Below are 12,357 nucleotides of genomic sequence, written 5' to 3'. Positions count from 1 at the left end.
CCGTGTAGAAAAATAAAATCGCCCGCACATCTCCTTTAACCTAAAGGGGCTGTCCCACTGTACGGCTAATTCAAGAGTTAGAAACATAGAAATTAGGTGCAGGAGTAGGCCATTCGGCCCTTCAAGCCTGCACCGCCATTCAATATGATCATGGCTGATCATCCAACTCAGTATCCCGTACCTGCCTTCTCTCCATACCCCCCTGATCACTTTAGCCACAAGGGCCACATCTAACTCCCTCTTAAATATTGCCAATGAACTGTGGCCTCGACTACCCTCTGCGGCAGAGAGTTCCAGAGATTCACCACTCTCTGTGTGAAAAAAGTTCTTCTCATCTCGGTTTTAAAGGATTTCCCCCCTTATCCTTAAGCTGTGACCCCTTATCCTGGACTTCCCCAACATCGGGAACAATCTTCCTGCATCTAGCCTGTCCAACCCCTTAAGAATTTTGTAAGTTTCTATAAGTTCTCCCGAGTTTCCCCTGATTCGAACTCGGAGATTTAGGGTAATGGCCGTTCGTAGGTGCTCGGGGCTCTCGTGGACATTTGTCAACGTGTTGAAAAATCTTCCCGAGCTTACCGCGTTTCCCGAGTACCTGCCGTTAGCGCCACGAGCCGCTAAGAGACGTCCCCGAGCTCCGACGTACCCGCGACGTACATTCTACGTACTTACCACGAGTTTGTTTTTTTCTTTAAACTCGGGAGAGCTCTTGAATGAACTCGTACAGTGGGACAGGCCCCGTTAGCCCCTCTCACCTTCGAGTTGTGAGCTGGGGTCTGCAGTCGGTCGGTGGCCGTGATTCTAATGGCTCCACGCGGCAGCGTTCCATCCTGGAACATCAGCACGGTGGCAACAGAACATATTGTGGCGAATGTTGTCTGGGGAAGGGTTTCGACCCGAAACGCCACACACTCCTTCTCTCCAGAGATGCTGCCTGTGTCTGGCTGGCTATTGTTGTGGTATTTTTTGTTTTGCTGTGACATCTCATTTATCACAAGTCCCAAGTTGAATCGGAAAAAGGAAAATGCAATGTCTCCAACTTCAGATGCTGTGTGTGTGCGCGCGCGTGTGTGTGTGTGCGCGCGCGTGTGTGTGTGTGTGTGTGTGTGTGTGAGTTTTGCCTGCGTAAGTTTTCGAGAGGACTAGAGTATAAAAAACAGGGATGGAACGCTGAGGCTCTATAAGGTGCTGGTCTGACGACCTTTTGAATATTGTGAGCAGTTTTGGGCCCCATATCTGAGGATGGATGTGCTGGCTCTGGAGAGGGGCCAGAGGAGGTTTACAAGAATGATCCCAAGAATGAGTGGGATAAAAATATGATGAGCGTACGATGGCGCTGGGCCTGTTCTCGCTGGAGTTTAGAAAAATGAAGGGGGGGACCTCATTGAAACTTCAAGTTCATTGGAACTCACCGAATAGTGAAAGGCCTGGATAGAGTGGGTGTGGAGAGGATGTTTCCTCCAGCACTTTGTGTCTACCTTTGGTATAAACCAAGCACCTGCAGCTCCTTGTTATTATGTTGAGAAGCAATCTTCTATCGGAGTTCTTTCAGGGGTTGGACAGGCTAGATGCAGGAAGATTGTTCCCGATGTTGGGGAAGTCCAGGACAAGGGGCCACACAGTTTAAGGATAAGGGGGAAATCTTTTAGGACCGAGATGAGGAAAACCTTTTTCACACAGAGAGTGGTGAATCTCTGAAATTCTCTGCCACAGAAGGTAGTTGAGGCCACAGTTCATTGGCTATATTTAAGAGGGAGTTAGGTGTGGCCCTTGTGGCTAAAGGGATCAAGGGGAATGGAGAGAAGGCAGGTACAGGATACTGAGTTGGATGATCAGCCATGATCATATTGAATGGCGGTGCAGGCTCGAAGGGCCGAATGGCCTACTCCTGCACCTATTTTCTATGTTTCTATGAAAGTGAACTCCATGTAATCGAGTGTGGTCACTGCACAGTCTTGTGTTAATATTGCAGCTACATTGGGAATAGTTTGTACAAACACTGTGTGTACACAAGGCAGACAAAACGCACCAAGAAAAGTATTTTTTTCTCAAAATGCAACTTAAAACAGCACTGTACTATATCCCAGAGGCATTACCACCATTGGATTAACTACCAGCTCCAACCATTAAAATGCAGTCCAAGTCTAGTTTCAGAAGGGACATCTTACCCCATCTTCTTAGTCTAGTTTAATGTCACGTGTACCGAGGTACAGTGAAAAGCTTTTGTTGCGCGCTAACCAGTCAGCGGAAAGACAATACGTGATTACAGTCGAGCCGTCCACAGTGTACAGATACGCGATAAAGGGGATACAATAGGGAATATAACAGACAATAGCAGGAGTAGGCCATTCGGCCCTTCGAGCCAGCACCGCCATTCAATGTGATCATGGCTGATCATCCACAATCTCCACTGACTCCGCTATCTTTAAACTCTATCTAACTCTCTTGAAAGCATCCAGAGAATTGGACTACACTGGCTTCTGAGGCAGAGAATTCCACAGTAGACAGAGAGAGAGACAGACAGACACACACACACACACACACACACACACACACACACACACACACACACACACACACACACACACACACACGCACGCACGCACACAGCATCTGAAGTTGGAGACATACAAAGAGGCACAGCTGTAGGCTAATTGGCTTTGGTAGGGCCTGTTTCCACGCTGTATCTCTGAAAACTACAACTAAACTAAAACAGGGACAAGAAATGCTGGAAGTTGCTGCTACGGTCAGGCAAATGCCTCCGTTGCCATGCGGTGAGAACGGAGAGGTTGAGAAGGAGTTTCTTCCCAGAGGCAATTCGGACTGTAAACGCCTATCTCACCAGGGACTAACTCTACTGAACGTTTTTCCTTCCATTATTTATTATGTAAAAGAATATGTGTGTTATGATTGTGTTTATAATTTGTTTGGTTGTTTTGTTGTTTGGCTTTTGCACAAAAGTCCGCGAGCATTGCCACTTTCATTTCACTGCACATCTCGTATGTGTATGTGACAAATAAACTTGACTTGACTTGACTTGAAATGTTAGATGTACGTCGATGACAAAGTCAACAGCAGATTTTGATTCCAGCTTGGACAATATTGTTCCTCTAACACGGTGCCCAGAACTGAACACTATAGGTCATGAGGTCATAAGTAACAGAAGTGGAATCAGGCCATTCGGCCCATCAAGTCTACTCCGCCATTCAATCATGGCTGATCTATCTCTCCCTCCTAACCCCATTCTCCTGCCTTCTCCACATAACCCCCATACACCCGCACCAATCAAGAATCTATCTATCTCCGCCTTAAAAATATCCATTGACTTGGCCTCCACAGCCGTCTGAATGAATTCCACAGATTCACCACCCTCTGACTAAAGAAATTCCTCCTCATCTCCTTCCTAAAGGAACGTCCTTTAATTCTGAGGCTGTGACCTCTAGTCCTAGACTCTCCCACCAGTGGAAACATCCTCTCCACATCCACTCTATCCGGGCCTTTCACTATTCGATAGTCTAAATGAAGCCACACCAGACTGATCGATGGCCATTAATACTTTATTTGGATGCTGTGTGCCTGTGTGTGTGTGTGTGTATGCGTGTGTGTGCGTGTGCGTGTATGCGTGTGTGTGCGCAGTGCAAGGCAAAATGGATATTGATTTATTGGGATTGCTGCAAGCTTTGATTAATGTGATGCTGAATCTGAGGCAGTCATCTGGGGCAGCAGATATTACAATTACAGATGCTATTGATTATATGCCATGGGCAGTGGGCACTGGTTAGAGGGGAGGGCGTGAGGGGAGGGGAGATGAGGCTTACTCTGTAATCTGATAGATTTTTTTTTTTTGGCCGTTGGTTGACAAAATTATGGATGCATCACATCCCGGTTTTGGGAACAGCTCCATCCATGACCCACGGGAAATTGCAGCGAATTGTGGCCGCAGACCATCGCACAAACCAACCTCCCTTCCATTGACTCCATCTACACCTCACGCTGCCTCGGCAAGGCCAGCAGCACAAATCAAGGACCAGTCACACCCCGGCCACTCCCTCCTTCTCCCCCTCTCCCATCGGGCAAGAGGTACAGAAGTGTGAAAACAAACGCACACCTCCAGATTCAGGGACAGTTTCTTCCCGGCTGTTATCAGGCAACTGAACCATCCTACCACAACCAGAGAGCGGTCCTGAACTAGTATTGGACTTTGCTGGCTTTACCTTACACTATCGAGGGAGTGCAGCGTAGGTTCACCAGGTTAATTCCCGGGATGGCGGGACTGTCAGATGTTGATAGAATGGAGCGGCTGGGCTTGTACGCTCTGGAATTTAGAAGGATGAGAGGATATCTCATTGAAACATACGAGATTATTAACAAGATTATTAAGGATTATTACGCTAGAGGCAGGAAACATGCTCCCGATGTTGGGGGGTGTCACACCAGTGGCCACACACAGTTTAAGAATAAAGAGTAAGCCATTTAGAACGGAGACGAGGAAACACTTTTTCTCACAGAGAGTTGTGAGTCTGTGGAATTCTCTGTGGAGGCCGGTTCTCTGGATACTTTCAAGAAAGAGCTAGATAGAAACATAGAAACATAGAAATTAGGTGCAGGAGTAGGCCATTCGGCCCTTCGAGCCTGCACCGCCATTCAATATGATCATGGCTGATCATCCAACTCAGTATCCCGTACCTGCCTTCTCTCCATACCCCCTGATCCCCTTAGCCACAAGGGCCACATCTAACTCCCTCTTAAATATAGCCAATGAACTGGCCTCAACTACCCTCTGTGGCAAAGAGTTCCAGAGATAGGGCTCTTAAAGATAGCGGAGTCAGGGGATATGGGGAGAAGGCAGGAACGGGGTACTGATTGGGGATGATCAGCCATGATCACATTGAATGGCGGTGCTGGCTCGAAGGGCCGAATGGCCTCTACTCCTGCACCTATTGTCTATTGTCTACTGGACTATCTGGCCGCCGATCACCCTCACATACCGATGGGGTTGTAGACGGCTTTCAGCAGCCGGTTTCAACACCGGCACGTTGCCAGGATCAGCCATGGGTGCCGGCGTGCCCCGGATATCTGATCTCCTGGCGCCCGGAATGTTGGAGCGTTGGGGGAACCGGACTCGTCCAGGTGGGCTCCAATTCCCCCGCCACGGATATATTCCCGCCAAGACCCCTAATCGGTCCCTCGGACCCCCTGACTCGGAGGTGGGTGAATGAATGCCTGGGATTGTTCTCCCCCCACCCGATACAACAGAAGGCCCAAGTCAGACAAGCAAACACACAAACACTCCTCCTGTTTGCCTTGCTGAAGAATTTCCTTTCAAACTGGTCGGCAAGGCTCCCAATCATTTCCCCGCCTTGCCTCTCCCGCTTTCATGTTTGTTTTGACTTGCCCGTAACACCGGGTCACTGGAGGTCAACGGCTCAACAATAGAAAGAGATCTCGGTGCCGAGTGAAATGTGGGGGTGGTGGGTGGGGAGGGGGGGGGGGGGGGGGGGGTGCAGAGAGACGCGAGACGCTCAAAGCACGCGGCAGAGAGGGGATCCGGTTGCAACACTGAAAACCTCCCGGGCCATCGCCGCCTCTGATATCTGATCGGCCCCTGGGCTTGCGAGACGCAGCCAGGAGCGAGGAGCATTGTTTGCCAGAGAGGTCGGAGGTGGTCTCGTTGGATCAGCAGGAATCCGCCTGCACTCTTAAGTCTGGCGGCAACCCGATCTGCCCGCTACCTGCCTGTTTGTTTGTTTGTTTGCTTTTCCGGATGAGTCTCTGCAAGAAAATCCCATCCACAATTACACGTTCTCAACTCCCCCCCCCCTCTGTCGTCAGCCTTGATAGACTCCTGGCGCCAGGGGAGAGCTGTGTGTCCGTGTGTGGACACCATCGGCCCCGAGGCTTCTGCAGGCAATATACAACGGACAACAGGTGCAGGAGTAGGCCATTCGGCCCTTCGAGCCAGCACCGCCATTCAATGTGATCATGGCTGATCATCCCCAATCAGTACCCCATTCCTGCCTTCTCCCCATATCCCCTGACTCCGCTATCTTTAAGAGCCCTACCTAGCTCTCTCTTGAAAGTATCCAGAGAACCGGCCTCCACCGCCCTCTGAGGCAGAGAATTCCACAGACTCACCACTCTCTGTGAGAAAAAGTGTTTCCTCGTCTCCGTTCTAAATGGCTTACTCCTTATTCTTGCCTGGTTGGAGTGGACGTGGAGAGGATGTTTCCACCAGTGGGAGTGTGTAGGACCATAGCCTCAGAATTAAAGGACGTTCCTTCCTTTTAAGGCAGAGATAGATAGATTCTTGATTCAATCTCTGCCTTAAATGCATCCACTGATGTCCTCCAAAGCTGTCTGTGGCAAAGAATTTCACAGATTCACCATCCTCTGACTAGAGAAATTCCTCCTCATCTCATTTCTAAAGGAATGTCCTTTAATTCTGAGGCTGTGACGTCTAGTCCTGGACTCTCCCACTAGTGGAAACATCCTCTCCACATCCACTCTATCCAGGCCTTCTCCTTTTCCCCTAATCTGGGTAAAAGACTCTGTTCATTCAACCCACTATTCCCTTCAGTTTCAGTCTAGTTTATTGTCACGTGTACCGAGGTACAGTGAAAAGCTTTTGTTGCGTGCTAACCAGTCAGCGGAAAGACAATACATGATTACAATCGGGCCGTCTACAGTGTACAGATACATGATAAGGGAATGATGTTTAGTGCAAGGTAAAGCCATTAAGGCCCTGTCCCACTATACGATTTTACCCAAGAGCTTTCCTGAGTTTAGAAAAAAAAAATCAAACTCGTGGTAAGTTCGTAGAATGTACGTAGCGGGTACGTCGGAGCTCGGGGGCGTCTCTTAGCGGCTCGTAACGCTAGCGACAGGTACTCGGGGAAACGCGGTAAGCGAGTGAAGATTTTTCAACATGTTGAAAAATTTCCACAACCGCCCAAGTACCTGCGAGTGGCAATTACTGTAATTCTCCGAGTTCGAATCAGGGGAAACTCGGGCGAACTATTGAATTAGCTCGTACAAAGGGACGGGCCCTATAAATTCCGACCAAAGATAGTCCGAGGGTCACCAATGAGGTAGATAGTAGATGACAGCCGGGAAGAAACTGTCCCTGAATCTGGAGGTGTGCGTTTGTTTTCACACTTCTGTACCTTTTGCCCGATGGGAGAGGGGAGAAGAGGGAGTGGCCGGGGTGAGACTGGTCCTTGATGATGCTGCTGGCCTTGCCGAGGCAGCGTGAGATATAGATGGAGTCAATGGAAGGGAGGTTGGTTTGTGTGATGTTTAAGAAGGAACTGCAGATGCTGGAAAAATCGAAGGTACACAAAATTGCTGGAGAAACTCAGCGGGTGAGGCAGCATCTGTGGAGCGAAGGAATAGGTGACGTTTCGGGTCGAGACCTTTCTTCAGTCTGAAGAAGGGTCTCGAACAGAAACATCACCTATTCCTTCGCTCCATAGATGCTGCCTCACCCGCTGAGTTTCTCCAGCATTTTTGTCTACCTTTGGTTTGTCAAGTCAAGTCACTTTTATTTCTACAGCACATTTAAAAAACATCTCTCGTTGACCAAAGTGCTTTACATTGGTGGAGGTACTAACCTTGTACAACAGCGGTTCATAGATTAAGTACATACATAACTACATACATGTAGCCCTCCCTCAGAGGACGTCAAGAAAGGCTTGGGAGTAAAGATGAGTTTTAAGTCTCGACTTAAAGGAGTCGATGGAGGGGGAGTTCTGAAGGGAAGGGGGATGCTGTTCTAGGAGCTGCATCCGCAAAGGCACGGTCGCCCCTGAGCTTATGCCTAGACCGCGGGATATTCAGCAACCCCAAGTCGGCCGATCTGAGGGGCCTGGCGGTGGAGTGGTGGGTGAGAAGACTTTTGATGTAGGAGGGGGCAAGCCCATTGAGGGCTTTGTAGACATGGAGGAGGGTCTTGAAATGTATTCGGAACCGCACAGGGAGCCAGTGGAGAGAGGCCAGGATCGGGGCGATGTGGTCCCTTTTTCGGGTGCCCGTCAGGAGTCTCGCTGCGGCGTTTTGGACCAGTTGCAGGCGGGAACAGGGAAGATTGGCTGATGCCAGTGTAGAGGGAGTTGCAGTAATCGGGGTGGGAGGAGATGAATGTGTGGATGTGTTCAAATCCAGTGTTAAAACACATTTGTACTCCCTGGCTTTTGACCATGCCTGAGACTTTGCTTCTGTTTTTGGTGTTTTTAATGTTTCTTTATTTTACATGTCTTTTCCAACTATTTCTTTTGATTGTTATTATTGGTGTGTATTAACTTTTTTTGCCAATGATTAGTGATGTACAGCACTTTGTTGCAGCTATGTTTGTTTTTAAAGTGCTCTATAAATAAAATTATTATTATTATTATTATTAAATTATTATTATTATTAAATTATTATTAAATTATTATTATTATTATTACATTATTATTATTATTATTATTTTATTATTATTATTATTAATTATTATTATTATTATTATTATTATTATTATTATTATTATTATTATTATTATTATTATTATTATTATTATTATTATTATTATTGTTATTATTATTATTATTATTATTATTATTATTATTATTATTATTATTATTATTATTATTATTATTATTATTATTGTTATTATTATTATTATTATTATTATTATTTTTATTATTATTATTATTATTAGTATTAAATTATTATTATTATTATTTTATTATTATTATTATTATTATTATTAAATTATTATTATTATTATTATTATTATTATGATCTATTCGAGGTCGTCAAACTGGAGGAATTGTTTCAGCTATCGTCCAATGGTCTGTGCGATGGTTTGAGTTGCGCCCGCAACAACTCTGCCGTTTCGTCTCATTGGCTTCTTGGCTGTCCTTTCCCCTGTGATCCGTGGTAATGGTCCGTTTTCCTTCTTTCTTCCAGACTCGAAGAGGAATGAGGAAATCCGTTAACATTCGGTGCACCAAGCAATAGGCCGGACGTGACAAAAGGGTGTCTGGTGACGAGCAGAGAAAAAAAAAACGCCCCATAAGATTAACGGATTGGAAGATGTCCTCATCTGCCTGGAACCTTTGGGCCGTGTGGTGGTTCATTGTTCTCGGAGGTTGGATACCGTTTACAAAAGGTAGGAGCCGAATTCCTCTGCTCAAGGTCGTTGATCTTTTGCGCACACAATGGGCGTGAAATTGGGAACAGATTGACATCGTTGTAAGGGCCAAGACAAATGTTGTTTTTGTGTCAACCATTGTATCATTTTCTCCAGCTGCACCTATCCTCAAACAGAGATAATTGGAAAAAAGAATTGAATACATCTTTTCAGAGGGAGTTGTGAGTCTTGTGGAGTTCTCTGTCTCAGAGGGCGGTGGAGGCTGGTTCTCTGGATACTTTCAAGAGAGGGCTAGATAGGGCTCTTAAAAGATAGGGGATATGGGGAGGAAGGCAGGAACGGGGGGGGGGGGGGGGGGGGTACTGATTGGGGATGATCAGCCATGATCACATTGAATGGCGGTGCTGGCTCGAAGGGCCTACTCCGGCATCTGTTGTCTATGTTCATCGTTCATAGGAGAAGAATTAGGCCATTCGGCCCATCGAGTCTACTCCACCATCCAATCATGGCTGATCTATCGTGTGCAAGAAGGAACTGCAGATGCTGGAAAATCGAAGGTACACAAAAATGCTGGAGAAACTCAGCGGGTGCAGCAGCATCTGTGGAGAGAAGGAAATGGGCAACGTTTCTATGGAGAGAAGGAAATGGGCAACGTTTCTATGGAGAGAAGGAAATGGGCAACGTTTCTATGGAGAGAAGGAAATGGGCAACGTTTCTATGGAGCGAAGGAAATAGGCGACGTTTCGGGCCGAAACCCTCAAGGGTTTCGGCCCGAAACGTCGCCTATTTCCTTTGCCCCATAGAATGCTGCTGCACCCGCTGAGTTTCTCCAGCATTTTTGTGTACCTGTGGCTGATCAATCTCTCCCTCAAAACCCCAGTCTCCTGCCTTCTCCCCATACATAACCCCTGACACCCGTACTCATCAAGAACCTGTCCATGCCTGTGGAGGCCAATGAATTCCACAGACTCACCACCCTCTAACGCAAGTGTCCCGACCCTTTCACCTAACCAGGGGGTAAATGTGTTGATTGTGGATTTGAACATATTTTTTCTCATGGACTGTGGCTGTGGTTTATCTGGTCATCGTTAGTTGTCCATGAATAAGTGAAATGACATTGTTACGTGCTATTAAAGTTGCCGGGGGGTAAACGGGGCGAAATAGGTTGGGAACCCCTGTCCAACTAAAGAAATTCCTCCTCATCTCCTTCCTAAAGGAACGTCCTTAAATTCTGAGGCTGTGACCTCTGGACTCCTGGACTCTCCCACTAGTGGAAACATCCTCTCCACATCCACTCTGTCCAGGCCTTTCACTATTCTGTAAGTTTCAATGAGGTTCCCCCCTCAACCTTCTAAACCCCAGCGAGTACAACAGGCCCAGTGCCGTCAAACGCTCATCATATGTTAACCTACTGGTTAACTTAATGGTGTACAATTTTGGTCGCCCCAATTATAGGAAGGATGTCAACAAAATAGAGAGAGTGCAGAGGAGATTTACTAGAATGTTGCCTGGGTTTCAGCAACTAAGTTACAGAGAAAGGTTGAACAAGTTAGGTCTTTATTCTCTGGAGCGCAGAAGGTTAAGGGGGGACTTGATAGAGGTCTTTAAAATGATGAGAGGGATAGACAGAGTTGATGTGGACAAGCTTTTCCCTTTGAGAGTAGGGAAGATTCAAACAAGAGGACATGACTTCAGAATTAAGGGACAGAAGTTTAGGGGTAACATGAGGGGGAACTTCTTTACTCAGAGAGTGGTAGCGTGTGGAATGAGCTTCCAGTGGAAGTGGTGGAGGCAGGTTCGTTGGTATCATTTAAAAATAAATTGGATAGGCATATGGATGAGAAGGGAATGGAGGGTTATGGTATGAGTGCAGGCAGGTGGGGCTATGTGAGAGTAAGTGTTCGGCACGGACTTGTAGGGCCGAGATGGCCTGTTTCCGTGCTGTAATTGTCATATGGTTATATGGTTACTCATTCCTGGGATCATTCTGGTAAACCTCCTCCAGAGCCAGCACATCTTTCCTCAGATACGGGGCCCAAAACTGCTCACAATACTCAAAGTGTCGTCAGACCAGCGCCTCGTAGAGCCTCAGCGTTACATCCCAGTTATTATACTCGGTAGTCCTCTTGTAATATACGCCGGGCATTGCGTTTTCCTTCTTTCCCACCGAGTCAACTTGGGACATGTGATAAATGCGATGTCATGCGTTACATCATACCTTTGGATCAGCGCATTAATTGAACGCTGATGGTTCGGGGCACTGTGGTAAACATTTACTTTGGCACCAATGTTTCCATGGCGTCAACAAGGGAAGATGAGACTCGAGGAACTGCAAGTGCTGGTATCTTGAGTAAAAAAGTGCAAAGTGATGGAGGAACTCGGAAAAGGAGTCGGGCAGTTTCTGTGGGGGAAAATTGACCGACGTTGCTTTCGGGTCGAGACCCTTCCTCAGACCCGAAATGCCCCCTGTCTTCAGTTACTCCAGCTTTTTTGTGTCTTTTCGTCGGTTTAAGCCAGCACCTGCAGTTCCTTCCCAAGCCATGTTTCGATTAGTTTATCTTGGTCTCATGTTTGGCACCGACAATTTGTGGCTAAAGGGAATGTCCACGAGAGCCCCGAGTACCGACGAGCGGCCATTACTGTAAATCTCTGAATCTCTGAATCAGGGCAAACTGGGGAGAACTCTTAAAGAAACATAGAAATTAGGTGCAGGAGTAGGCCATTCGGCCCTTCGAGCCTGCACCGCCATTCAATATGATCATGGCTGATCATCCAACTCAGTATCCTGTACCTGCCTTCTCTCCATACCCCCTGATCCCCTTAGCCACAAGGGCCACATCTAACTCCCTCTTAAATATAGCCAATGAACTGGCCTCAACTACCCTCTCTGGCAGAGAGTTCCAGAGATTCACCACTCTCTGTGTGAAAAAAAGTTCTCCTCATCTCGGTTCTAAAGGATTTCCCCCTTATCCTTAAGCTGTGACCCCTTGTCCTGGACTTCCCCAACATCGGGAACAATCTTCCTGCATCTAGCCTGTCCAACCCATTAAGAATTTTGTAAGTTTCTATAAGATCCCCTCTCAATCTTCTAAATTCTAGAGAGTATAAACCAAGTCTATCCTGTCTTTCTTCATAAGACAGTCCTGACATCCCAGGAATCAGTCTGGTGAACCTTCTCTGCACTCCCTCTATGGCAATAATGTCCTTCCTCAGATTTGGAGACCAAA

At 46.9% G+C, this 12,357-nt stretch overlaps 1 protein-coding gene across 1 annotated transcript in view; it reads left to right on the top strand.

Annotated features, from left to right (window-relative positions):
* The first annotated feature begins 8,871 nt into the window (after positions 1–8,871).
* LOC129701302 (adhesion G protein-coupled receptor L2-like) overlaps positions 8,872–12,357 on the top strand; it is a 114,947-nt gene continuing 111,461 nt past the window's right edge. Inside the window, exon 1 of the mRNA XM_055642468.1 lies at positions 8,872–9,148. Coding sequence (XP_055498443.1) covers positions 9,073–9,148 — 76 coding nt within the window. The 5' untranslated portion in view covers positions 8,872–9,072. The remainder of the gene's footprint in view (positions 9,149–12,357) is intronic.

The sequence above is a fragment of the Leucoraja erinacea genome, chromosome 10, assembly GCF_028641065.1.
Source record: "Leucoraja erinacea ecotype New England chromosome 10, Leri_hhj_1, whole genome shotgun sequence".
NCBI lineage: Eukaryota > Metazoa > Chordata > Chondrichthyes > Rajiformes > Rajidae > Leucoraja > Leucoraja erinaceus.
The sequence above is the reverse complement of the archived record's forward strand: the minus strand, read 5'-3'. Positions and strand labels throughout refer to the sequence as shown.